This window comes from Panthera tigris, chromosome B2 (genome assembly GCF_018350195.1).
Source record: "Panthera tigris isolate Pti1 chromosome B2, P.tigris_Pti1_mat1.1, whole genome shotgun sequence".
Classification (NCBI taxonomy): domain Eukaryota; kingdom Metazoa; phylum Chordata; class Mammalia; order Carnivora; family Felidae; genus Panthera; species Panthera tigris.
In genome coordinates, this window is record NC_056664.1 from 79,828,342 (window position 1) to 79,852,754 (window position 24,413).

The 24,413-nt window shown below is 39.9% G+C and overlaps 1 protein-coding gene across 1 annotated transcript in view; it reads right to left on the reverse strand.

Moving 5' to 3' along the window:
* Nucleotides 1–24,413, reverse strand: part of MDN1 (midasin AAA ATPase 1) — a 173,180-nt gene that overhangs the window by 46,423 nt on the left and 102,344 nt on the right. The window contains exons 45-63 of the mRNA XM_042986808.1: nucleotides 23,496–23,612; nucleotides 22,058–22,266; nucleotides 18,778–18,926; nucleotides 18,201–18,412; nucleotides 17,646–17,866; nucleotides 16,410–16,523; nucleotides 14,624–14,756; nucleotides 13,348–13,463; nucleotides 12,458–12,591; nucleotides 11,308–11,465; nucleotides 10,968–11,088; nucleotides 10,416–10,626; nucleotides 9,833–10,064; nucleotides 9,364–9,490; nucleotides 8,093–8,263; nucleotides 4,432–4,646; nucleotides 3,669–4,056; nucleotides 2,839–2,948; nucleotides 1,304–2,009 (exon numbers count right to left, since the gene is read on the reverse strand). Of these exons, the coding sequence (XP_042842742.1) occupies nucleotides 1,304–2,009; nucleotides 2,839–2,948; nucleotides 3,669–4,056; nucleotides 4,432–4,646; nucleotides 8,093–8,263; nucleotides 9,364–9,490; nucleotides 9,833–10,064; nucleotides 10,416–10,626; nucleotides 10,968–11,088; nucleotides 11,308–11,465; nucleotides 12,458–12,591; nucleotides 13,348–13,463; nucleotides 14,624–14,756; nucleotides 16,410–16,523; nucleotides 17,646–17,866; nucleotides 18,201–18,412; nucleotides 18,778–18,926; nucleotides 22,058–22,266; nucleotides 23,496–23,612 (3,844 nt within the window). The remainder of the gene's footprint in view (nucleotides 1–1,303; nucleotides 2,010–2,838; nucleotides 2,949–3,668; nucleotides 4,057–4,431; nucleotides 4,647–8,092; nucleotides 8,264–9,363; nucleotides 9,491–9,832; nucleotides 10,065–10,415; nucleotides 10,627–10,967; nucleotides 11,089–11,307; nucleotides 11,466–12,457; nucleotides 12,592–13,347; nucleotides 13,464–14,623; nucleotides 14,757–16,409; nucleotides 16,524–17,645; nucleotides 17,867–18,200; nucleotides 18,413–18,777; nucleotides 18,927–22,057; nucleotides 22,267–23,495; nucleotides 23,613–24,413) is intronic.

Genomic DNA, 24,413 nt, shown 5'->3' on the forward strand with positions numbered 1-24,413 from the left:
CAATTTATGGTAGTGGTGGTGTTTTCCAAGACAATAAAAAGACTACATACAAAACAAATGTTCGATGATAAGAAATTATTTAAGTATCCTCGAGCGTATCCATACAATAGAAAACTGGGCAGCCGTTCAACATGATGCAGCTGAAGAATAGCATAATTATGGAAGAAAATAATCACTAAATGCTGTTAGGTTTTTTAAAGCAAAGTATAAAACAGAATGAACTTTAGTAGTGGTTTACAGAACTCTAGTGATTTAAGGACCAGTCTCAGAGACCAGGGAGGGAACAGAATTGTTCTCAACTAAAGCAGCTCTTTTATCTACTACATATTGGGAAACTATTCTAAGATTTTTATTTTTAAAAGAGTTCTACTGCTAAAGGGGCACCCAGGTGGCATTCAACTTTTGATTTTGGCTCAGGTCATGATCTCATGGTTTATGAGATCAAGCCCCAAGATGGGCTCTGCACTGACAGCATGGAGCCTGCTTGGGATTCTCTCTCTCCCTTTTTCTCTGCTCCCCCCTGCTGCCCCTCCCCCAACAGACCCCACTCACACACAAGCAAACACATCCTCTCTCTCTCTCAAAATAAACTTAAAAAAAAAAACAAGCCTAGAATGGGATGCACCAATATGTTAGCAGTTTATACAGCTTTCAATGGTAAAATTTAGTGGGTTTTGTTTATATTTATTCTTTTAATTGTATAAATTAAAAACAAATTGATGGGGCGCCAGGGTGGCTCAGTCGGTTAAGTGTCCGACTTCGGCTCAGGTCACGATCTCACAGTCTGTGAGTTCGAGCCCTGCGTCGGGCTCTGGGCTGATGGCTCAGAGCCTGGAGCCTGTTTCCGATTCTGTGTCTCCCCTCTCTCTGCCCCTCCCCCGTTCATGCTCTGTCTCTCTCTGTCTCAAAAATAAATAAACGTTAAAAAAAAAAAATTAAAAATAAATAAATTAATTAATTAAAAACAAATTGCTTTCGTTGGGGAAAAAAAGTTATTTTCTTAATAAAGGTTGATACTATTACATGGCAAAACTCACCATAAATAAAATCAAAAGACAACAAAATAGGAGAAAATATTTCCAGTGTGTATCACAGATAAAGAGCTAATATCACTAATTTTTTCTAATGTCTTAAAAATTGAGGGACAAATACCCCCAAAACTAACAGCTGAATAGGAGAAAGAAAGGAACAGACACCAGATCCCACTGCCCAACCACATGGTCTCTATCTACACAGGGTACTGCCAGTGTCCTCCAGCTCCCTTTAGGAGAAGGTCAGTGCTGCCCCCTAGAAATAGGCTTACCTGGCACACATGCCTGAAGAGCTGCAGGGCCCTCTGGTCCAGCTCTCCCTTGCACAGCACATGGGAACGCAGGTAAAGGAGGGCATTCATCAGCAGCTGCTCTCGGGTAGGACAAGGTCTCTGGCCCTTGCCTTCCAGCTCCTTTCCTCCTGAGCGCTTGAGGATCAACTTCCCAAGGCCTCGAAGAACCTCCTCTGACTTCACTGAGCATAAGGCGTCTGCATGAGCATAGTAAGTGGGGAAGGTGGGGCCCACTGATGGAAAAGCCAACAGGGATGTGGCCATGGCACCCAGCCTGTCTGCACAGACCACACTGCCATGGAATGAAGCGTAGACCTCAGATGCCACCAGCCTCATGCCATGCTGCAACTGCAAGATGGATGCCTGCAGTGGGGCCACAGAATCTGGATAGAGGGCATACTCCTCGGCCAACCGCTTCCTGAACTGGTGGTGTGACTGCTGCCAGGAAGCCTCCTCCTTCAGAAGGTTTTGGGCCACCTGGGCAGACCGAGGCCCATCCATGTGGAGAGCCTGCAGGAGCCGTGTGAGCAGATCCTGAACAGCAGGGGCCTTGGCAATGCTGGTGACATAGTGGTGGATTTCCTGCACCAATGACTCATAGGCAGGCACCTGGGGTCTGAAGGCCTGCTTCTTCGACAGGCTGCAGATTAAGTTCTCCAGATGATCTATTCTTTGGCGAAGTAATCTAAAGGCAAATTATCACAATATGCAAATTCTGTCAGACTCAGCCCTTAGCTAGGAAAACAGAATGAAGACACATCAGCTTCTAAGGAATAACATGAAGAAAATACTGACAATTATAATGTAAATGGAGAATATAGAAAAAGCATTTATCACATGCCACACATGGTGTTACTACTCACTGAAGTAGTTGTATTACCCTACTCTTACAGACCTCTTAGGCTTTTTTTTTTTTTAACATTTATTTATTTTCAAGACATACAGAGAGACAGAGTGTGAGTGGGGGAGGGGCAGAGAGAGAGGGAGATACAGAATCCAAAGCAGGCTTCAGGCTCTGAGCTGTCAGCACAGAGCCCGACACGGGGCTTGAACCCACCAACAGAGAGATCATGACCTGAGCTGAAGTAAGATGCTTAACTGACTGAGCCATTCAGGCACCCCAGACCTCTTAGGCTTAAAGACATTAAGTGATCTCTTCAAAATCTAAGGCCAAAGGACAGGGACAGGACTGGAGCTCACACCTGCTACATTATACAATATTTACTAAGACAACAAACGCACACAGTGCACATTATCACATCTAACTTCTGTCATGTTGAGAATAAATTCTGGCTTCAACCCTCCTGGCCTCATGAGAATCTGCCCTTCCTTTCAGAGTATTAACTTTTCCTGACAGTAACAATGGCTTTAGCATCTAATCGCCAATGTAGTTCAGAGATCTGTATCATCACCTCAAACACTGCAATTACACTGTGAAGGTCAACCTCAAAAAAAAAAAAAAATTTTTTTTTTTAAGAGTCAATAAACCATCAGCACAATAACTCTGCTGTTACCTGATGTGAGGATGACAGTAACTGAGAATGACTTCATCTTCCAGGTCTCTTCCAGTGTGTAGCTGGGATGAGAGGTTTCGGGTCTTCCACTCACACTGCAGCTGGTGTAACTAATAGAAAGGGAAGAAGCTGGTCTGCTGTGCTCAGCTGTGCCCACATCCAAGAGGACAGTGCCCTGGGGAAGGGTGGAGCAACTGGATAGAAGGAACCTGGGCTCCTGAATAATCCAAGAGCAAGGGATTCTGTTCCATTAACCTGGACCACTTCATCTCAGAGCTGTTAGGTGAAGGAAACTATCTTGTTTATACCACTGAATTTATGAGACTCTGCTCTTACAGTTTTACCAACTCATATACTACTTCCATATTTTGAAGAAGAAAAATCTTATCACTATCTTTATGTATTCAGTTCCTGAATTTGCTTACAAGTTCAAATATCAAGGGATACCACATAATCTAAATCTACTTGATCCTTGAACTTTAGATAAGGAACACCAAAAGTTCAAAACCTGAGGAATCCTATACCACATCTAAAGAAATTATCCAAGTCCAAATATTCAAAACTTAGTTCAGGTAGAGGGAGTCTGGACAGGAGAGATACATCAGAGGCTTAGGAAGGGCCCCTCCAAGTGCCTAAGCTTACTTAGAGGAATTCTCAAAGAGGAAAATGTAGTCTTTAGAACACAACTCCCGGGAAGTCATAGGGCAGCTTATGCAAAATCACCCCGTTGATGTTCTGAGCATCCAAAAGGGAATAAAAGGAGTAATATACTAAGCAAGTCCACCCAGTCAGGGATGGAGCCCATGCTCCAAACTCTCATCCCTCCATACCTCTTCCTTAGCGTACTTGAGCTTGTATTCCCTCTTCACTGCAGGGTCAAAGCGGGCCTGCGGAAGCCATGTCTGAATCTGGAGCAAGCCAAGGCTCACCCACAGGCTCCCACGCCGTGCTGGCTCGGGCAGGTCCCGCTTACCATCCCCTTCCCCAAACAAGTGGCGCAGGGAGGTAAGCAAGAGGCATAGCAGCTCTTTGGGCAGGGCCTCCTGCCCGGCCATGTCCCCAAGAGTCTGGCCCACATGCTGGAAGGTCTGCTTGTCCCCGAGCAGCAGCTGCTCACAGTTTTGCATGTATTCCTGCCGCCGGGATTCAGGGAGCAGCTCTGCCAAACCCGCCAAGTGCCGGCACAGCACAAGTCTCTGGAGCTGGGAATCCGTGTATCTGTAGGAACAAGGAGGCACTTAAGGGCTTGCACTACATCAAACGGCATTCCTTTCTCACACTATCATTCTTTTAGAAGATGACACAGCAGACTGCACTGCCAATACTTAGAGGTGAATTTCTCTTCTCAAGTAATCTTATATGCTTTTCTAAGTACCACTCTCTTGATCACAAGAAGATTAAAAGTGACAGAGGCACTGCCCAGCTTATGATAGCCTGTAATGGGCTAAAAATCTGCTGATCCAGCCAAAAAATACACTTGCTTTCACCCACCAAAACTAGCCACTACAGATGAAGTTCAGACAGACTGAGGTTCTCTCTACACACTCTATAGAAAAGATGGAGCTTTATAGTCTACCCAGGGGGCGAGAATACCTGAACTCTGCGACTGAAGGCACAGCCATGTTGGTCCAAAGCACCAAGCTGATATCCCGGAGCTGCTGGGCTCTCTCAACCCACTCTCCCAGGGTGACATGTGAGGAGGACAGGATGGGGAGGCCGCTCACATCCCAGGGACTTGCTCTGCAGCTGCTGGTCAATACTTCAAAGCAGCACTTGGAGAAGATGGCTCTACTGAGACTGCCAGGGCCCTGATGGATGGAGAGGAGTCATGTATCTTTTAGAAGATAAGTAAATGGATTTCAACAAGCAGCACTGAGCACTTCCAAGAGAAGAAAGAGAGTAAGAAAAGGAGGTTCAGGTTGCTAGGACCAGGTAAGCCTCAAACAAAGGATAGAATGGGGTCAGGTGTTAGTAGGCTTTAAAGAAACATAGACTCCATTCTCAAGGAGTGAGGAACAATGGGTACTTTAGTAATGCAAGAAAATCTTTCCAACCGGGGCATGAGGAAGACCATTTTTACAACAGAGCTACAGGCATACTGCAGGGAGACTTGGAGGCAAGGAAAAGAGTTAGAAGACAACTAACTGCAAGAGCCAGGGACAAAGTTTGTCAAACCTGTGCTCCCTGGACTATTTACCTGGGACATTGTAATTGCTGTCCACAGCAAATGATAAGGTGGTTAAACACAGAAAATGGGAAACACTGTATACTCTGCAACCCTTGAGAATCCATAAGATATATCACTAAAGGCTTTGAGAAATGTTTTACAATAAAGAAATCAATTTTGAGGGGCACCTGGCTGGGCTAAGTTGGAAGGGCATGCGACTCAATCTCAGGGTCATGAGTTCGAGCTCCATGTCGGGCATAGAGATTACTAAAGATAATAATAATTTTTTAAAAATCAATTTTGACAGAGCAAGGGAATAGAAGAGTCTGAAACAAATCCATGAACATCTATAGGATTAAAGTATGATAAAGGTGGCATTTCAAATGAGAGTGGAAAGGATGAATTAGTCAAACGTGGTGTTATTATGCTGCTTTTGGAAATGCTATTTGTATAGAATAAAAAAAAAAATTGCATACCCATCTCACAAAACAAGATATCGAGATGTAACTGAGAACTTAAATATAAAACAAATACACAAGAAAATAATGGGAAAATGGTTTTTAATTCTAGGGATAATGAAGACGTTTTTTTTTAAAGCATGACATCAAAGCCAAAAGAAAGGGACTACAATATTTGAAGAGAAAACATTATAAAACTTGAGAGACAAGAGAACACTAGAAATATATTTCCAACCTTATGGTAGATCAAGGTTTAATATACATACCATGTAAAAAGATCTTCAATAAGAAAATGGCGATAAACTCAATTTTTTTAACAAAATAAGTAATAAACATGACTGAAAACTTCAGAGAAGAAAATATACATGTGCAAAGATGTCTAATCTCAAAAATAATCACAGGACTACAAATTCAAATGGTATTTTTTAAATTGAATAATTGGTAATAATTAAAAATGTTGCTAACATCTAGTGTGCCAAAGATACAAGAAACCGGTTCTTGTAAACATACGAATAAGTAAAACTGTGCTCTAGTCCTAAGTTCTCCTGTGGTCATCCAGAACTTTGCGACCTCCCTCTTTATGAGCTCCTAGCATGTTTAAAAAAGTAAAAAAACACACCCTAATGTTTATGGCAGCATTATCAACAATAGCCAAATATTGGAAAGAGCCCAAATGTCCACCGACTGATGAATGGATAAAGATGTGTGTGTGTGTGTGTGTGTGTGTGTGTGTGTGTGTGTGTGTGTACGCCTACATACACATACCCATGCACACAATGGAATATTACTCAACCATAAAAAAGAATGAAATCTTGCCATTTGCAATGATATTGATGGAGCCAGACAATATTATGCGAAGCGAAATAAGTCAGAGAGAGACAAATACCATATGATTTCACTCATACGTGAAATTCAAGGAACAAAACAAATGAACATGGATGGGGGTGTGTATGAAAAAGAGAGTTAAACCAAGAAACAGATTCTAGAGAACAAACTGAAGGTTACTGGAGGGGTTAGGGGGGTGGGGAGAAGGGGGGCATTTTCTGTGAGGAGCACTGGGTGCGATATGCAAGTCATGAAGCACTAAATTCTACACCTGAAACTAATATAATATTACACTGAATGTTAACTAACTGGAATCCAAATAAAAACCAGGAAAGAAAAAAAAAGTAAAAACAAAAACCACCTGCCCAGACATTCTCAGAATAGCCATGAATCTCTTTAACTATGCAGACATTCTAACCAATGATTAAATTCCAGTTCTTGTAACATATCCACAGAAATACTAAGAGAAAGAGACAAAGATTTATGCAAGAGTAGTTGATGCAGTTATGCTTGCTATAGGAAGGAAGAAATAAAGGCAAGGAACCTCAACATTTATGAATAAGCAAGTGATCAAATAAATTCCAGCAACTAGAACAATGGAATACCTTAAAAAGAATAAGCTGGAATGACATGTTTCCATGACATGTGAACAGAGAAAGTGATCTTATTTTTGTTTATGTATACATTTAATGCAAAATACATGTAAACAAGAAGCAAAGAGGAGTTATTTCTGCAGAATTCTGATATATATACAGAGATAGAGAGAAAGAGAGGGAGAGGGTGAGGGAGGGAGAAGAGGGAGACAGAGAAAGTGAGAGCACACATGAGCGCTGACCCTTGAACAACGCAGGGGTTAGGGGTACTAACTCCCTCCCATACAATAAAAAATCCATGTATTTAACAGTTAACTCCCCCAAACTTAACCATGTACATTACAGTAGAACAAGACACCACAGGTCTTCTCATCCTCACCCAAAGTTAGCAAAGTTGGATCCTAGAGTGACGTTCACTACTTGCTTCTCTACCCAAGAGTGCAGAATCTCCTTCCAAGTATAGTCCAGAGAAAGGCAAAGAACCACAGACAGCACCCACCCTGCAGTCCCCTCTGCCACCAAGAATCCTGCCCTGATGTTTTCCTGAATTCCTTATCCCAGGAGGGAGGCAGGTTCTCATTCTGTGGTCCTGGGCCAACTCTGGCCAGTGACTGGCCCTGCCAACCCCCCACCTCTGCCCTGCCTGGCTCCTTCACACCTCTCTCAGTTCAATACCATAGGTAGTGGGATAAGGAGTGCCAGAATCAGGTGATAGCCCTGTTGTTACAGCCTTCCTGCATCCTTCCTCCATCTTCCTTTTGCATCTAGTCATTTGGCAACTTCTACCTTACTTTTTAGTCACAATATAAAATACATATTTATCGGAAAAAAGTCCACGTGTAAGTAATCCCATGCAGTTCAAACCTGGTGTTAAGTAAGGGTCAACTGCATATATACATACGTATACACACATACATACACATTTCTATACTGTTAAAATATTTTGTAACTAGGAAAAATGGTATTTTAATTAGAGAAGAAAATGAAGACCTTTTAAAGGAAGCTTTTTTTTTTTTTACTTTAATTCAGAATTTCCCAAATGATTTAAGACAGAATCTTTCTTTTGAAGGTATACTTCTTAACTTCCTGCTGAAAACAAAATATTGCCATCACTTATTTAGTCACTGCTCTGTCCTAGGAATAAATGTTTGTTGCTAGATCAAGAAATTTTTTCCACTATCAAGTATTTTTATGACTTTATGCCAACAAACCTTCAATGTGGAGTCCAAAAGGGACTTGGGCATCTCCCTCTGCTGTACACCAGGCAGAGGGCTCCACATTAGCCAGTACTCTGGATTTGTAGTAACAGTACTGCTCCAGAAAGACATAAATGTGGAATTAAATAAGTCAGACCACAAGGAAATAATTTCTTCAGTAGACACCTAGAGATAAATAGATAAGAGCATATTTGAGAAAAATCCATAAATCAAGTTATGAGGTCTCTCTTTTAGAAGACTTATCTAAAATTAACATGGGTTTAAAGATATTAATTCTAATGTTGCTGATTTTCTGCCACCCGGTCATCTTGGTTAAGTCATTTATCCTGTTTATAATTTTATAAAACGGAGATCTGCCTTTAGAAGGTAAATGAGAAAATACAAGTGAATCAAACAATTATAATGTACCAGCAAAACAGATAAATGAATAAAACATCATTAGAATATTAAGTAATGAACGGTACTTGGGTGGCTCAGTCGGTTGAGCATCTGACTCTTGACTTCGGCTCAGGTAATGATCTCACAGTTCGTGGGTTCAAGCTTTCAATGAACCCACCTCAAGCACTGACAGTGCGAAGCCTGCTTGGGATTCTCTCTCTACCTCCCTCTCTGCCCCTATCCCGCTCTTTCTGTCTCTCTCTCAAAATAAACATTAAGTAATGAAGTTGACTATAGTTTGCCACCATTCATATTCAATAGCTATTCTTGGAGGAGAGAGTAAAACACTCTCATGATATATTTTTACATAAACAATAAAAAATAAATATTTTAGCCTCATTTAACTGGAAACCAAATAGAATGATTCTGTGATAAGAGGTGAGAAATACCCAGGTAATTACTGCAAATGACATTCAAAATTTTCCCTTTTGAAAGTTAATTAAGATAAGACTAGAGTTTACAACATGGGATTGCAAAATTTTTATTTTATTTAATTTATTTATTTTTTAAACATTTTTTTTTTTAATCTTTACTTATTTTTGAGAGAGAGACACAGCGTGAGCAGGGGAGGAACAGAGAGAGGAGACACAGAATCCAAAGCAGGCTCCAGGCTCCAAGCTGTCAGCACAGAGCCCGACGCAGGGCTTGAACCCACGAACTGCGAGATCATCACCTGACCTGAGCCGAAGTCAGACACTTAGCCACTCAGGCACCCCGGGATTGCAAAATTAAATAAATAAACCATTCTGCAACCAGTCTGCCACAGAAAGTCTAATTGGCTTATAGTATAAAGAAGGCTTATTTCCCTTTTTGGTTTTGGTTTTTACCTTCTGATGGTGCAGTAAGTACCAAAAGGCTTGAAGCTCTTGTGGAGCAATTGGTGTGTGCTTAAGACAAAATAGGATGTGAGGACTTCTCTCCTGATCTGTCTGGGGTTGCTGATTTTTGCTGGACCTGTTCCAAAAATAAAGAGAAAGAGAGGATGCACTATAGGCTATCAATAAACTGCTAAAAATCTGTTATGTATGGGAAGATGGAACACACAAAACTTACAGTGCATTTACTGAAACACAAAGAAGCAATTCTGCTGGAAAAATACCTAGTAACTTATAGAGGTGGAGTCAAAACAGGCAAAGAATCTTCAAGAAGTTACAGCTTTCCAAAGTGGCAACTGACTTCTCTCTGTTTCAGTAAGACCATTCCCCTTTAAGACAAGTCTATGCTTTGTTTCACACGTAGCATACGTAGAATAACCTAACAACAACAAAAAAATCTCCCCTGAGGAAAATGGCTTACCTTCTTAGGCAAGCTTGTGTCATAAAATCAGCTGTCACTTTGTACTGCCAAAGCAGAGCCAGGTACTCCATTGCAGGCCACAACTGAACACTCCTGGTGAGTTGGATTAAGGAGGTAAAGTCTGGTTGGAACAGGGAGGAAGCTTCATTGTGCTTTTTCTCCAGAAAACCAAGTGAAATTCCTTTGGCTTTTAGTTCTAAACAGTGAGCATTCACAAGATCCTTCAGCTCATCTGGACAAAAAGACACAAGTGATATTACAGAATAATGGTCAGTAGTATAGGCTCAGATTCCCAACCACTAGTTACGTACCTGTGAGCTTAGCCTGAGCTTGAGTTTTATACCTGTGAAATGATATTATTATTACCTGCACAATTCTAATGACAGAATTAAACAGTATATATAAAGTTCAGTTCTATGCCTGACGCTTATTTAACGACAGTTATAGTACACAAAAAAAAAAAGGAAAAGAAAAAAGAAACAGAAAAAAAGAAAATCTATGTGAAAAACTTAAAATTTTTTGGCTGCAGAGCAGCAGATACTTTTAGAGCAACTGTTAGCAGGATAACTCTAAAGCAGATTACCTGGGTTGACATCTTCCAGAATATTAGCTCTGAGGACCAGCCCCCACGCCTGCAAGAGACTTTTCTTTAAAGTCCATTTAGAAGCAACCACTTGGAGACGATTAACGTCTTCCCACCATCCGCTTTCCCCAAGGGCAGGCATCCACTCCCTCATGGCAAGTGCTTTGTTAAGTACTTTCAATTGAGAAAAACACTCTACCACCAGCTTGTTCTGAAACAACAAAACCCAGCAGAATCTATTACAGAGGAGAAATGCAGATTTTAGCAGCCTATTCATGTCTCAAAAAATTTTAAATATTTCCACAATTCTTCTAGAAAACATAAGGTTTGTCTATTGTTGCTCTCAGGAGATTTTACAGTAATCAAATTAAAACTCTATCCAGACTTAATACTCTCAAGAATAAACAAAAATGTTAACACTTAACAAATCAATTAAGAGTATTCAGCAAACATTTATGAGTCTAGATGAATGGCAGTTCCCATATTACAGAACTCCAGATTTGAGCATAAGAGCTCAAATCTTTGTGTTTGCTACATGTTTCCAAGTTGTACCTTAAAAGGAAATGGCCGTCCCAGGAACTTTTGCAACTTCTTTACACCAGTGAAGCCGCCAGTTGGGCTCCCCAAGCAATTCTGAATATGTTCTGAGACAGTCTGAACCTCTTTGTAGTATCTGTAAAGAAGGGAAAAGGCGCAGAGGGATGTAAGAAAAGGGGGAAGTGCTGGATAGTAAGAGACATCATTTAACATTTTGTATTTGATTTCCATTCACCAAAAGGCCATGGGAATAAGCCAAAATAAAGCAAGAAGAAAGTTTCAATTCCAAACCCTCTTCTCTTTATCATCATCAGTACTGTAGATATTGAGTTATTACTCCAAATAGGAGTCTTACTTGTCTTCATGGTTCATTAGGAGTTGAGGGATCTGACGGACCAGATGTTTTAAAACCCAGTGCCAATGAAGGGCGAGCAGGGCCAGGCCTGAGGCATCCACTTTTACTGTGTCAGCTATGGTCCAAAACCGGTCCCGCCACCGCAGGGAATCCAAGATCTAAAAACAGAGCAAACCACGCTCACACAAACCTCTCAGTAAGACACAGATTTCAATTGTTAATCAATATTCAACACACCCATGAAAGGTGTAGCATTCAGTTGAAATATTTTTAGGGACATTAAAGCAGTCAGAGAAGACAAAGATTCTCCCCCCAAGTACTTAAAGTTCAGAACTATTTCCTTAGGGAAAATGGAATTATTGAGTCACATGGTAAGTGTACATATAGTTTTATTAAAAAACTGCCAACTTTTCTTATAAAGCAGCTGCATTCCAACCAGCAGCACAGGCGAATTCCAGTTGTTCTGTTTCCTTGCCAATACTTGCTACTGTTAGTGATTTTAACTTTAGCCATTTTGGTGCATGGCACCTCACTTACATTTCTTTGATAACTAATGATGTTGGAATTTTTGAAGTTCTTACTGGGCATTCATGTATCTTCTGAGAAGTATCTATTCAAATTATCTCGCTCATTTAAAAAGTTGGGTGGTGTTATTAGTTTGCTTGTATAATTTATGGTATCTATAATCTAGAATTATACTTTTATGTAATTTACATACAAACAAAATACAGCCCAATTTTCAAGTTTCTCCCAGTGTTTTCATTTTCTTAAAGGTATCTATTAAGAAAGTTTTTTGGGGAGACTCTTAAATAGGGAGAACAAATTTAGGGTGGGAGCAAGGGAGAAGAAGGAAATACAAAAGAATATGAAGAAAGGCTCAAGGATATTGTATATGTTCATTATCGTGGTAATGGCTTCCAAGGTGTGTACATGTCAAAACATAAAATTGTACACTTCAAATATATGCTCTTCATGATAGGTCAGTTGTATACTCATTAAGCTTTAAAATATGTATATATATATTTAAAACTGTTAAGAACTAAATTTCTCAAATAATATTGGACATATAACAACATTGTAGTTTATCTCACCCTTAAGAGTCTTAAACATTTGTCTTGGCACAAAAATTAATATAGATACATTTCCTCACCTCCATGACACTGACATCAGACACCATCCCCTGGGAGGACTGTACCCAGAGCAGGATTAGTGCATCACCAAGTTCAAAAAAAGCAGCAAGATTGACCACAATTTCATGGGGCAGGCTGTGATAGCTCTCTGGATCTTAGAGTTGACATAAATAAGAACATTCCATCAGATTTAAATTCATCTCTAGATATTTTCAAACTCAACAGTAATATGAACTTAACTGCATCTCCAGTATGGTCAATTTTGAAAGGTCACAATTGAAAGCAAATTCTTAGCCTACCATTATCATATTAAGCATAACTGATCAGGTATGTACACCTATAGATGTTTATAACCTCTTACTGAAAAATGGAAATTATAGAGCATTAATGCATATTTTATACAAGTACTTCTTTAAATATAAAACAAGATGTGTATATATGTGTGAATGGATGAAGAGCACAGACAGGTGAGAAGATACAAATCAATGTACTATTAACAATAACGGCTTCAAAGGCAGACTTCTATCTTTTCAATTAAAAAAAATAAAGGATGAAGAAAGAACCTATAACCAAATACTTAGCAGCATGAACTTTTTGAGCCAACATCTAGATTTCAAACTCTAGCTCTGTTACTTGCTAGAGATGTGACCTTGAGCATCTCTGTGCCTCCCTTTTCTCTTTCACAGCATGGGACCTACACCACATAAGGTTGCTATAAAAAGTAAATGAAATCAAAGACATGTAAAAAGCAGTTAGGTGTTACTACTGAATAAGGGGATGTGTTTAAAATCAGTCCAGCAAATCAAAAGGAAATTAGTGAAATGGCAGCAGCTGCTCAAGGTCTCTTCACTTTAGAGACATTATGTGATCAGATGCATTAACTCAAGAATACAAAAGGGAAACCTCTCACCTTTATGGAATTCAAAGGACATTCTCAAAACACTATTTCTTAACTTTTTGCCACCAACAGAAACCAAATTTGCTTCAGTAAATATCCGTTTTTCCCGGTCAAGATATATGATTGTCCTGAAATGAGATTTAATAACATAATAAATAGTATTGGTTATTGGTGAATACTACTTTGCAATCACATCCTCTACCTGCTGAAATCTTGAGAACATCAATCTCCTTCAACCTGCCATTCCTCTCCAGCCCCTGAAAATTCTGGACTAGAGACATGGAGGTGTAGTGATGACAACTGAGTTGGTGGTAGCACGGGGCAGAAGACAGATGGCCTGGAAAAGCTCCACCTAGGAAGACTGCCAGGCCTCACTCTTGCTCTGCCATGATCTGACAAACTGCACTGTGAACTCTTAAAAGTGGCCATCATAAAATTAATCTCTGGTGTTAGAAGTTACCAGGGAAGGAACAAGGGGAGGGGAGACAAGGGGGCCTTTGAGGTGCTAGTTCACATCACACGCATGAGTTCACTTTGTGAAAATTCATCAAAACCAAATATGCTCATTATTAATAACAGTGTACTTTACTGTAATGCACATTATACCTCATCATAAAATTATTTTTAAAAACCTATTACATTAACACTGATGGCTAATTAAAAAAATACTCTGACTCTTGAGAACAAACAGAGGGCTGCTGGAGGGGTTGTGGGAGGGGGGATGGGCTAAATGGGTAAGGGGCATTAAGGAATCTACTCCTGAAATCATTGTTGCACTAACTTGGATGTAAATAAAAAATAAATTATTTAATTAAAAAAAATACTCTGGCCATTACATTAAATGTGAGAAAAGACCGGCTTATATCACAATTAAGTAAATTTATATGTTGAGTGTGTGTGTAAGCATGCAGGGGCTACATATCTCTGCAGCATTTGAGGATGGAAAATGATGTGGACACAACACTGAGGATAGGACCTACGAGAAAATGAGCACGTGAAAATGGGAGGAGCTGCCAAGAATCATGAACAGAAAACAATAGAAACATAACTACCCTATGATAAAGGATTATTTGTAACATAAACACAACATTAAAGTTAAGCTAGTACCTCTTAAAGCATCTTGTTAAATTATTAAGAACTTGCAAAATTTATAGGCATTTTGACATCAGAGTCAGAATTACTTCACTGAGCACGGAGCATGATGTGACAGAGTTTAGAAAAGGCATGATTTGTGAAGCTATGGTGTACAGTGAGGCAAACAGTACCCAGAATAGCAGGCTTCACCTACTTGTTTGCAACAGACTCTAAAAGGGCAAAGAGCTGCTCAGGCTGATCGGTTTGTGGGTCAAAGTCCATCGAATTTCTAATGATGTCCAAAGCCTGTATATTCCACCGGGGGTCCAAAGGGATCACAAATTCATCTGGTTTAAGAAACAAAAAACGAAATTTTGGAATTAAACTCCTTGCCTAGCAAATTTCAGTTGAAGATTTTTCTTGGTCCTAATTTGATCACATTGAGTCCTGATGGGGAAGACAAAGAACAGGAAAATGTTGGTTTCAGCCCATAATACTAGAAAAGTAAGGTTCAACTGCTTCTACACTATTTCCTTTCTAAATGCAAAATTTCTACTAATCCTGAAAATTCATTCTGCTTTAGGACGAAGGTAGTTCCTGTTACAACATAAACATTATGACCAATACATTCACCTGCTCAGGTCCCACAGTGGGTCAGAAAAGAATCCATGAGCTTAATCACCCAATCTGTGCTCATTAACCGCAAAAAAACTAACTTACATGGTGGAAAAATGAATGAATATATTTCTCATTGTTTGCTTTCAGTAAGAAAAACAACTCAAGATTATTTCGCTTAAAAGCCAAAAACCATTTCTTTACAATAACAGAATATGGTGTTTGCTGCTACCTCACACTTCTTTGGCTTAAACTTGACACTTCTTTTGTAAAGCAGCAGTGCTCAGATCTGCCCCTTTCCAGAGGTTGTGAGAACCCAGGGAAGGGAGGTAAGACAAAACAACGGTAACATTACGTTGAAGATGGCTAGGTAGGTCAGTGGAGCACAAGGTTTAACGGTATCCACCATACGGTAGACTAACAAATGCCTACTGTGAACAGCAAAGTACATGAAAGAGGGAGCACATGTTCCAAAGTCCAGGAAGACTACACAATCCAGAGCTACACATTTGAAAAGGAAGACAAAGGCATACCTAGTATGTTCCAATAATGGGCAAATGATATCTGCTGAAAAGGGAACCTGCTATTCTACTCTGGAACTGTGTTCCCAATAACCAAAAATCCCACATACTTGGGAAGCCATGATTTAGTTCAGCCACAACATGACCACTACGGTAGTTTCCCTGTTTGTTTTCTTCCCAACATTTACCTTGTTAACCTTTAGCGTAGATAAGGTCATTGGTTTAGCACAAAAGCATCATATTTTCTTCTAAACCAAATGGCAATGGTATGTTTTGGTCAGAATCAAATGAAGATGGGGTGGGAAATTAAAAGCCTGGTTCTGTCAAAACGTCCCTAATTTCCTTATTCTTTTTAAGAGAGAGAAAGACATGCACACGCGTGCAGCAGGGGCAGAGAGAGGGAGAGAGAATCCCAAGCAGGCCCCTGCACTGTCAGCGCAGAGCCCGATGCTGGTCTTGAACCCACGAACTTCAAGATCATGACCTGAACTGAAACCAAGAGTCGGATGCTTAACTGACTGAGCCACCCAGGTGCCCCTAATTCCCATATTTTTCAAACACAGGCAATGAGTATGAATGATGGGTCCCAAATGAACAAGCCAGTTGTGGCTGAGTTGGGACCAGAGACCAGTCTTCCACTCCTGTGTTCTACCTTCTATGCTTGTATATCATCATCCTCTTTCAAAGACTAAAGGATACAATGGATAGTTTCTAACAAAGAAGAGGAATTTGCATCTGGATACTTTGAGTCTTCTAAATATTACTGTTATCACAGTGGTAGTTCCGTCAGGTCTTTTTCCATGAACTCAATGGAGCAATTTCCTAAACTATGCTGAGAACTCAAAATCAAATCTCGTGCAGTACCTGTTATATTTGGTTGTAATATTTTGATGACATTACTGACCCCAGCTGAGAGAGAATTTGAGTAAAAATTCCTAAGTGATGCAGCACTGGCTTCCAAATGAATCTGTATTGATTCTGTGGAGGAAGGAGAAGCAAATGTTAATATCTAAAGTAGGGCTGTCCAGGTAAACTTTTTGCGATGATGGAAAGAAACATCCTATAGTTGCACTATCAGAGTAGCCACTAGTCACACGTTAGTAAGCACTTGAAATGTGGTCAGTACAACTAAGGACTGGATTAAAAAAATTTTTTTTTAATGTTTATTTATTTTTGAGAAAGAAAGAGCATGAGCAGGGGAGGGGCAGAGAGAGGGAGACATAGAATCTGAAGCAGGCTCCAGGCTCTGAGTTGTCAACATAGAGCCTGACATGGGGCTCAAACCCATGAACAGAGATCATGACCTGAGCTGAAGTCAGATGCTTAACCGAATGAGCCACCCAGGCACCCCAAAGGACCGGATTTTAGATTTTATTTCATTTTAATTAACTCATATTTACATTTTAGTAGCCATCTGTGGCTAGTAGCTCTCATATAGGACAATGCAGATAAGAATTTATAAATTCTCTATACATTTGTAGACAGATCACATATACCATACAATATACACATCTTCTGGCTAATTTCTCATGGATAGAAAGGTTCATATAAACTCAGTTACTTTAGGCAACAAGCTGTATCAACAAATTCCATGCTCTGTACTTTGCAACCAATGCAATGTTGTTACTGTTGGATTTTTCCTCTTAAAATGAAAGAAGTACAAAGAAATTAAGCATGAAAAATTAGAGCACTGGAATGAAAACACAAGTCTCTTATGCACTTTTAGGGGAAATGAATTGACCAAAAGCAACCTTTCCCAGACAGTAATGTTGTGCAGCAATAGTACAGAAGCATGTTCAAAAAATAAATAGTAACATAATATAGTACATTTTCTTTTTGGATTTGATAGGTGGAAAGATACTGAAATGAATTACATGGGAGCAAAGTTTCTCTTAGGACACATCTAAGAGCAGATATGTTCCTTAATTTTTTAACAGTTATACAAACAGAAATACCAGGTCACAAATTTCTTGCTAGGAGATCTTCCAGATATAATTTTAACAGTGTCCTCACAGAATAACACAGCTGCTGAGGCACAAAAATAGGGTAGGGGTAAATATATTCACTTATTACATATACAAAGTAAGCTTTTTGACTCACCAAGCCCCTGTGGTATATTCTTGGCTAAATGATAAAGCCATTTAACTCTGAGCACCCAATCTTGATTGGTTGCTCTTTCTATAAGCAATTTAACAGCCATGGCCAGAACATCTGGTTCATCAATCCAGTAAGTAGCCACTTCGATTGAACTGAATTTCAAGCTCTCAGGGTTAGAGGACTGCATAATTTTCTCCAAGTCTGGTAAGGTAAGAGGCTGAATCCTGAAATTAATTAGAACAGCAAGGCAAAGTCAGTACTAGAATCAACTTACATTTTATATTTCAAAGAACTAGGTAAATAACTTTGCAAACAATGGATCAAAGAGGTAATGGGGAAAAGATTAAGTCCCCTTCAAAGGAGGACAAGTAAAACATTATGAAGTGAGTAATAAATAGGAAGGAATATTGCAACGAACAAGGAAACTATGACAGCTGGGTGATAAATGACCACACAACATTCTGGTCAGACATGCTTTGTCATGACCATTATCATTTAAAAAAAAAAAAAAAAAAAAGCCAAGATGCCAGAGAGATACAACCTCAAGGCTCCACTAACCTGGCCCAGCTGCTGGTTTTCATGCTCATCCTGTTAAGGCAATATACTAAGACTTGTCCATCACTTCGGACTCTAGAGAGGTGAGAATCTTCTGTAGCAAAGATTGCTGAGGGCAGAGAATCTGGCCACAGGCCCATGGCAAGGATGGAGTTACCCCAGGTTTCATGGGCTCGTAGAGAAAAAATATGTTTCTCCAGTAAAGACTGCACAAGCTGGTAGGAGATAAAAACACGTGGTATACAAGCAACAACATGTAAGTGCTAATACCAAAAACTAGCAGAGTAATAATAGTTTTCCAGGCCCCGGTAGTTGTTGTCATATTGTAACATACACATCCTTCAATTTTCAACATTACAGGGTAAATTCCACTTTTTCTAATGATAGCTAAGTTTCCAAGAAGTAAATATTGTATTTAACCTATTTACCAGAAAATTACTTGGGATACCAGATCTCTACTAGAAAGTAACTAAAGCAGTCCACTCTCAGTTCATTAAAGTTATCATCAATAGAATTTCCTCCACCTAAATAACATAAGAGTGTTATAACTTAGAAAGCTATTTGCAACATTTCACAGTACCTTTTGGTTTGCTGGTGAATGCTGGGAGCGGACATATGCTTCCCAGCATACTTCAGAAAAGGCTGTGTCTAAACTCAGCCCTCGCTGTAGGCACTGCACAATGAGTAAGGCTGTCTGAATTAAAGTTGAAATAGATGATGTTGGAGAACCTATAAAGGAAAACATATTGCCATCTATGAGCAACAGATTCTGCAAAATCTCCAATGAAAACAAATAAATTCAACTTCACATCAAGCTTCGTTCTACTCAAATTCACCCAGACACTTATTTTAGAAAGGCATCTAAGTGGATATTAGTGTCTCACTAGCACACAATGGACTTGTAGGAACGTTTATATTCCTTCCCTAACCTGCGTCCCTCCCTCTTTTTGTCAGAAGCACAGTGCAGGAAAGCAACAATTACAAGTATGACAAAGCCTGATCACACATAGCCTTAAACCTAAAGTTGACACACAATGAAGGTACCAGAAAGAGCATGGCCTCATGAAGAACTAAGCACTTTAAAATCCAACAGAACTACTTTCAATTCTCACCTATCATTATTAACTGTTATGCTCTGATGAGTTATTCAACCTCTCTGAGCCCTATCTATAAAATGAAAACATGCCCTGAAGAACTAATGTGAAGAAGACTAAAAAAGCAACTGACATTGTACCTAACACATAATGGTCACTCAATAAGGAGTATCATCATTTTTCAGCATTATCTTTGTTATTATTCTTGCCTACTCCTGTGTATTTGGACATTTAAAAGAAGTAACACCTGGCTGTTTTGAATAAGTCAAAGTTCCCTCTTTATTCTACCTTCAAAAGATTCAATGACCATCCTGAAGATAAGGACAAACTTTACATTAATGTCTAAAGCAGTATTCCTCAAAGAATGGGTCTCTGAATGAATCCATCAGAATTACCTGGGAAACTTCTTTAAAATACTAATTTCTGTGCTTCACTCAGACTTGCTGAACCCACTCCCTTAGGGCGAAGTAGGATACCACCATATCTACATTTTTAAAGACTTTTCAGGTAATTTCTATTTGTATGTACACTAAATTTAAAAACCTCTAGGGGTGCCTGGGTGGCGCAGTCGGTTAAGCGTCCGACTTCAGCCAGGTCACGATCTCGCGGTCCGTGAGTTCGAGCCCCGCGTCAGGCTCTGGGCTGATGGCTCGGAGCCTGGAGCCTGTTTCCGATTCTGTGTCTCCCTCTCTCTCTGCCCCTCCCCCGTTCATGCTCTGTCTCTCTCTGTCCCAAAAATAAATAAAAAACGTTGAAAAAAAAATTTTTTTAAAAACCTCTAGACTAGGGGAGCCTGTGTGGCTCAGTCACTTGAGTGTCCAACTTTGGCTCACGGTTCATGAATTTGAGGCCCCCCCCCCACCTCGGTCCCCCCATAGGGCTCACTGCTGTCAGTGCAGAGCCCACTTCAGATCTTCTGCTCCTCTCTCTCTACCCCTCCCGCATTCATGCTTTCTCTCTCAAAAATAAACATTAAAAAAAAAAAACAAAAAAAACTTCTAGACTAGCAATTAAATGGAATAACACATGAATCTTTTTTTTATTGATTTTTTTTTAATGTTTGTTTATTTTTGAGAGAGACAGAGCGAGAGCAGGGGAGGGGCAGAGAGAGGGAGACACAGAATCCAAAGCAGGCTCCAGGCTCTCAGCTGTCAGCATAGAACCTCACGCGAGGCTTGAACTCATGAGCCATGAGATCATGGCCTGAGCCAAAGTCAGATGCCTAACTCACTGAGCCACCCAGGCACCCCAACACATGAATTTCTTTCTTTCTTTCTTTCTTTCTTTTTTAATTTACATTCAAGTTAGTTATCATATAGTGCAACAATGATTTCAGGAGCAGATTCCTTAATGCCCCTTACCTATTTAGCCCATCCTCCCTCCCACCACCCCTCCAGTAACCATCTGTTTGTTCTCCATATTTAAGAATCTCTTATGTTTTGTCCACCTCCTTGTTTTTATATTATTTTTGCTTCCCTTCCCCTATGTTCATCTGTTTTGTCTCTTAAAGTCCTCATATGAGTGAAGTCATATGATATTTGTCTTTCTCTGACAGACTAATTTCGCTAAGCATAATACACTCTAGTTCCATCCACATTGTTGCAAATGGCAAGATTCCATTCATTTTGATTGTCGAGTAATAGTCCATTGTATATATATATACCACATCTTCTTTATCCATTCATCCATCGATGAACATTTGGGCTCTTTACATACTTTGGTTATTGTTGATAATGCTGCTATAAACATTGGGATGCATGTGCCCCTTCGAAACAGCATATCTGTATCCCTTGGATAAATACCTGGTAGTGCAACTGCTGGGTCATAGGGTAGTTCTATTTTTAATTTTTGAGGAACCTCCATACTGTTTTCCAGAGTGACTGCACCAATTTGCATTCCCACCAGCAGTGCAAAAGAAATCCTCTTTCTCCGCATCCTCGCCAACATCTGTTGTTGCCTGAGTTGTTAAATGTTAGCCATTCTAACAGGTGTGTGGTGGTATCTCATTGTGGTTTTGATTTGTATTTCCCTAATGAGTGATGTTGAGCATTTCTTCATATGTCTGTTAGCCATCTGGATGTCTTCTTTGGAAAAGTGTCTATTCATGTCTTTTGCCCATTTCTTCACTGGATTATTTGTTTTTTGGGTATTGAGTTAGATAAGTTCTTTATAGATTTTGGATACTAACCTCTTATCTGATATTTCGTTTGTAAATATCTTCTTCCATTCCCAGTTGCCTTTGAGTTTTGCTGATTGTTTCCTTAACTGTGCATAGCTTTTTATTTTGATGAGTTCATTTTGATAGTTCATTTCTGCTTTTGTTTCCCTTGCCTCCAGAGACGTGTTGAGTAAGAAGTTGCTGTGGCCAAGGTCAAAGGTTTTTGCCTGCTTTCTCCTGGAGGATTTTGATGGCTTCCTGTCTTACATTGAGGTCTTTCACCCATTTTGAGTTTATTTTTGTGTGTGGTCTAAGAAAGTGGTCCAGGTTCATTTTTCTGCATGTTGCCGTCCAGTTTTCCCAGCACTACTTGCTGAAGAGACTCTCTTTATTCCATTGGATATTCTTTCCTGCTTTGTCAAAGATTAGATGGCCATGCATTTGAGGGTCCATTTCTGGGTTTTCTCTTCTGTTCCACTGATCTGAGTGTCTGTTTTTGTGCCAGAACCATACTGTCTTGATGATTACAGCTTTGTAATACAGCTTGAAGTCCGCATATGAATTTCTATAAGAAAACTCCACAGAGGCCTAGAAGTCAAGCACCTTACCTACAACAGTACTCTGGATCTCCATGTGTAGAGCCAAGAGGGTGTCACACACACTGTCCCCCACCAATCCAAGGCTGTGCAGGAGAACTTTCAGATCCAGGTTATCTGGGATGTTCCCATCCCCTTCTCCTGAAATGTAGATTTCAAGTCCACGATTCCTCATCGCTCGGGATATTTCTCCATGAACAGGATCCATCGAGAGAAAAAGTCTGGTAACATAGCAATCCAAAGGAAAAAAAATTAAAATCCCAGTTGCAACCAATGATGAGGCTGCTCAACAACAAGTGGTGAAGGCAGACCCTATATGGCTCCTCTTCAGGGAGCTTATCAAGAAGATCTCACTAACTCAAAGTCTGCTACTTTCATCTGTCTTCTATCTTGTAGTGCCAAAATGCATGAATACAGCAAAATCAGTGGCTCTAAACCTATTCACCTTAGAAACTAGTGTTTATCCAGTGCACCTTTAATGCTATCTGAGAACGTTAAAATTCTTTCAGATATTTCCCAAATCAAATAGTGCTAATTCATCATTCTAACTCACCTACAGAGATCAGAAAAGGGAGCAGTGTGCTCTTCTGAAACAGTTATCTTCATATATTCAACATCTCTGCCTAGCTATCTAACATCTCCAAAACTAAACAGTGGATTCCCTGTTGACCTTCCCTACATCAAACAAGCTCCAGGGCACCTGGGTGGTTCAGTCACTTGAGCATCTGACATCAGCTCAGGTCATGATCTCATGGTTAAAGGGTTTGAGCCCCGTGTCAGGCTCTGTGCTGACAGCTCAGAGCCTGGAGCCTGCTTTGGATTCTATGTGTCTCTCTCTGCTCCTTCCCCACTCACAGTCTCTCTCTCTCTCTTTCTCTCTCAAAAATAAACAAACATAAAAACAAAACAAAACAACAATAACAAAACCCTGCTCCTTTGCCAGTCCTCCCTTTCTCAGTAAATGGCTCGCATATTTATCCAATTACTCAGGCCAAAAATTTAGGTAAAATCTTTGTTTCCTCTTTTTCTCAACCCACATGTCTGATCAGCAAATCCCAACTCACGTTACCCCAGTCTAAGCTATAGTATCTCTTGCTTGAACTATTGCAAAACCCTTAAGACCAGTGTCCCTGCTTCTACCCTTTACCACCAACCCACTACAAAGACCTCAGCTATTTTTTTATTATTTTTTTAAATTAAGCTTTGTGCCCAATGTGGGGGTTGAACTCACGACCCCCTGAACCAACTGAGCCATCCAAGTGCCCCCTCTTGTTTACTGAGAGTCTGGCAAATAGCAGAGCCTCCATAAATATTTAACTGAATCAATAAATGAGTGAACATATTTATGACTGAATGTATGAATATAATATGTAACAACGTCCTACTGAATGTCCACCTCCTCTATTGAGGTGGTCAGATTCTTAATCAGAAACTTAAGAGGCACAAATACCTGAAATTGGGATTTGGTGTTATGGTGGGAGTGGATCCATCTATCATTCCTCTTTCACTAATAGTGAGAACACCTCCAGGTTCCAGCAAAGCATTCAAACGATCCAGGACTGATGGGCTGCATAGAGAGACGTCAAATTAAATGGTGGCAGACTGACATCTGCACGCATTCTACTTTCCTTACACAGGCTTCCCACTGATCCTGACCCATGTCCTCCTTCAGCATGGATCATTCCCCCACATAGAATTGTGCTCTCTCTCTCCCCATCTGCTCCCCTTTTCACTCCCCAAGGCACATTGCTCAGAGATTCATACACAGTAAATACCCAAAATACTGTTAAATAAATAAACGAAATTAAGGGAAATGGTTCCATGATTTTTAATTCTTTCCTCTTTCCCCTTCCATCTTCCCCACTTCCCAACATTATCAAATCAATTTAAAGGCAACTGGGTTTCAACTGAAAACATTCTGAAAAATGCTTCAGGTAGAGAAACCATCAGCCAACCTGGAGTGGCTTCTATTATGCTGTGTACTACGGTAGTTTTATGACGCCGTTTTCGTTATTTTAGAATCAAAGCAATACACTGATACACATTTTCTAATGTGTACCTTGTAAAAGATCCTCCATTTCAAAAACCTGTACTGAAGAATGACCCTAACAAAAGGATTTTTGATGTTAAATAAAAAGGTCTACCTCAAAAACTGGAAAAGTAAACAAATTTTGTTAGCCTTCAGTTCACCCCAAAACAGTCATACAGAGCTAAAATCTTGCAGCTAATGACCAACTACCTTTGTTCACCACAGGGATAAGACTATAGAAGATGACTGAGGATACATTTGAGGTTAAGAAAACAACAGGTTCAAAACCCAGAGCTTCCAACTGGGTTTCTACTTTGATAAGCATATCCCAAATTTCAA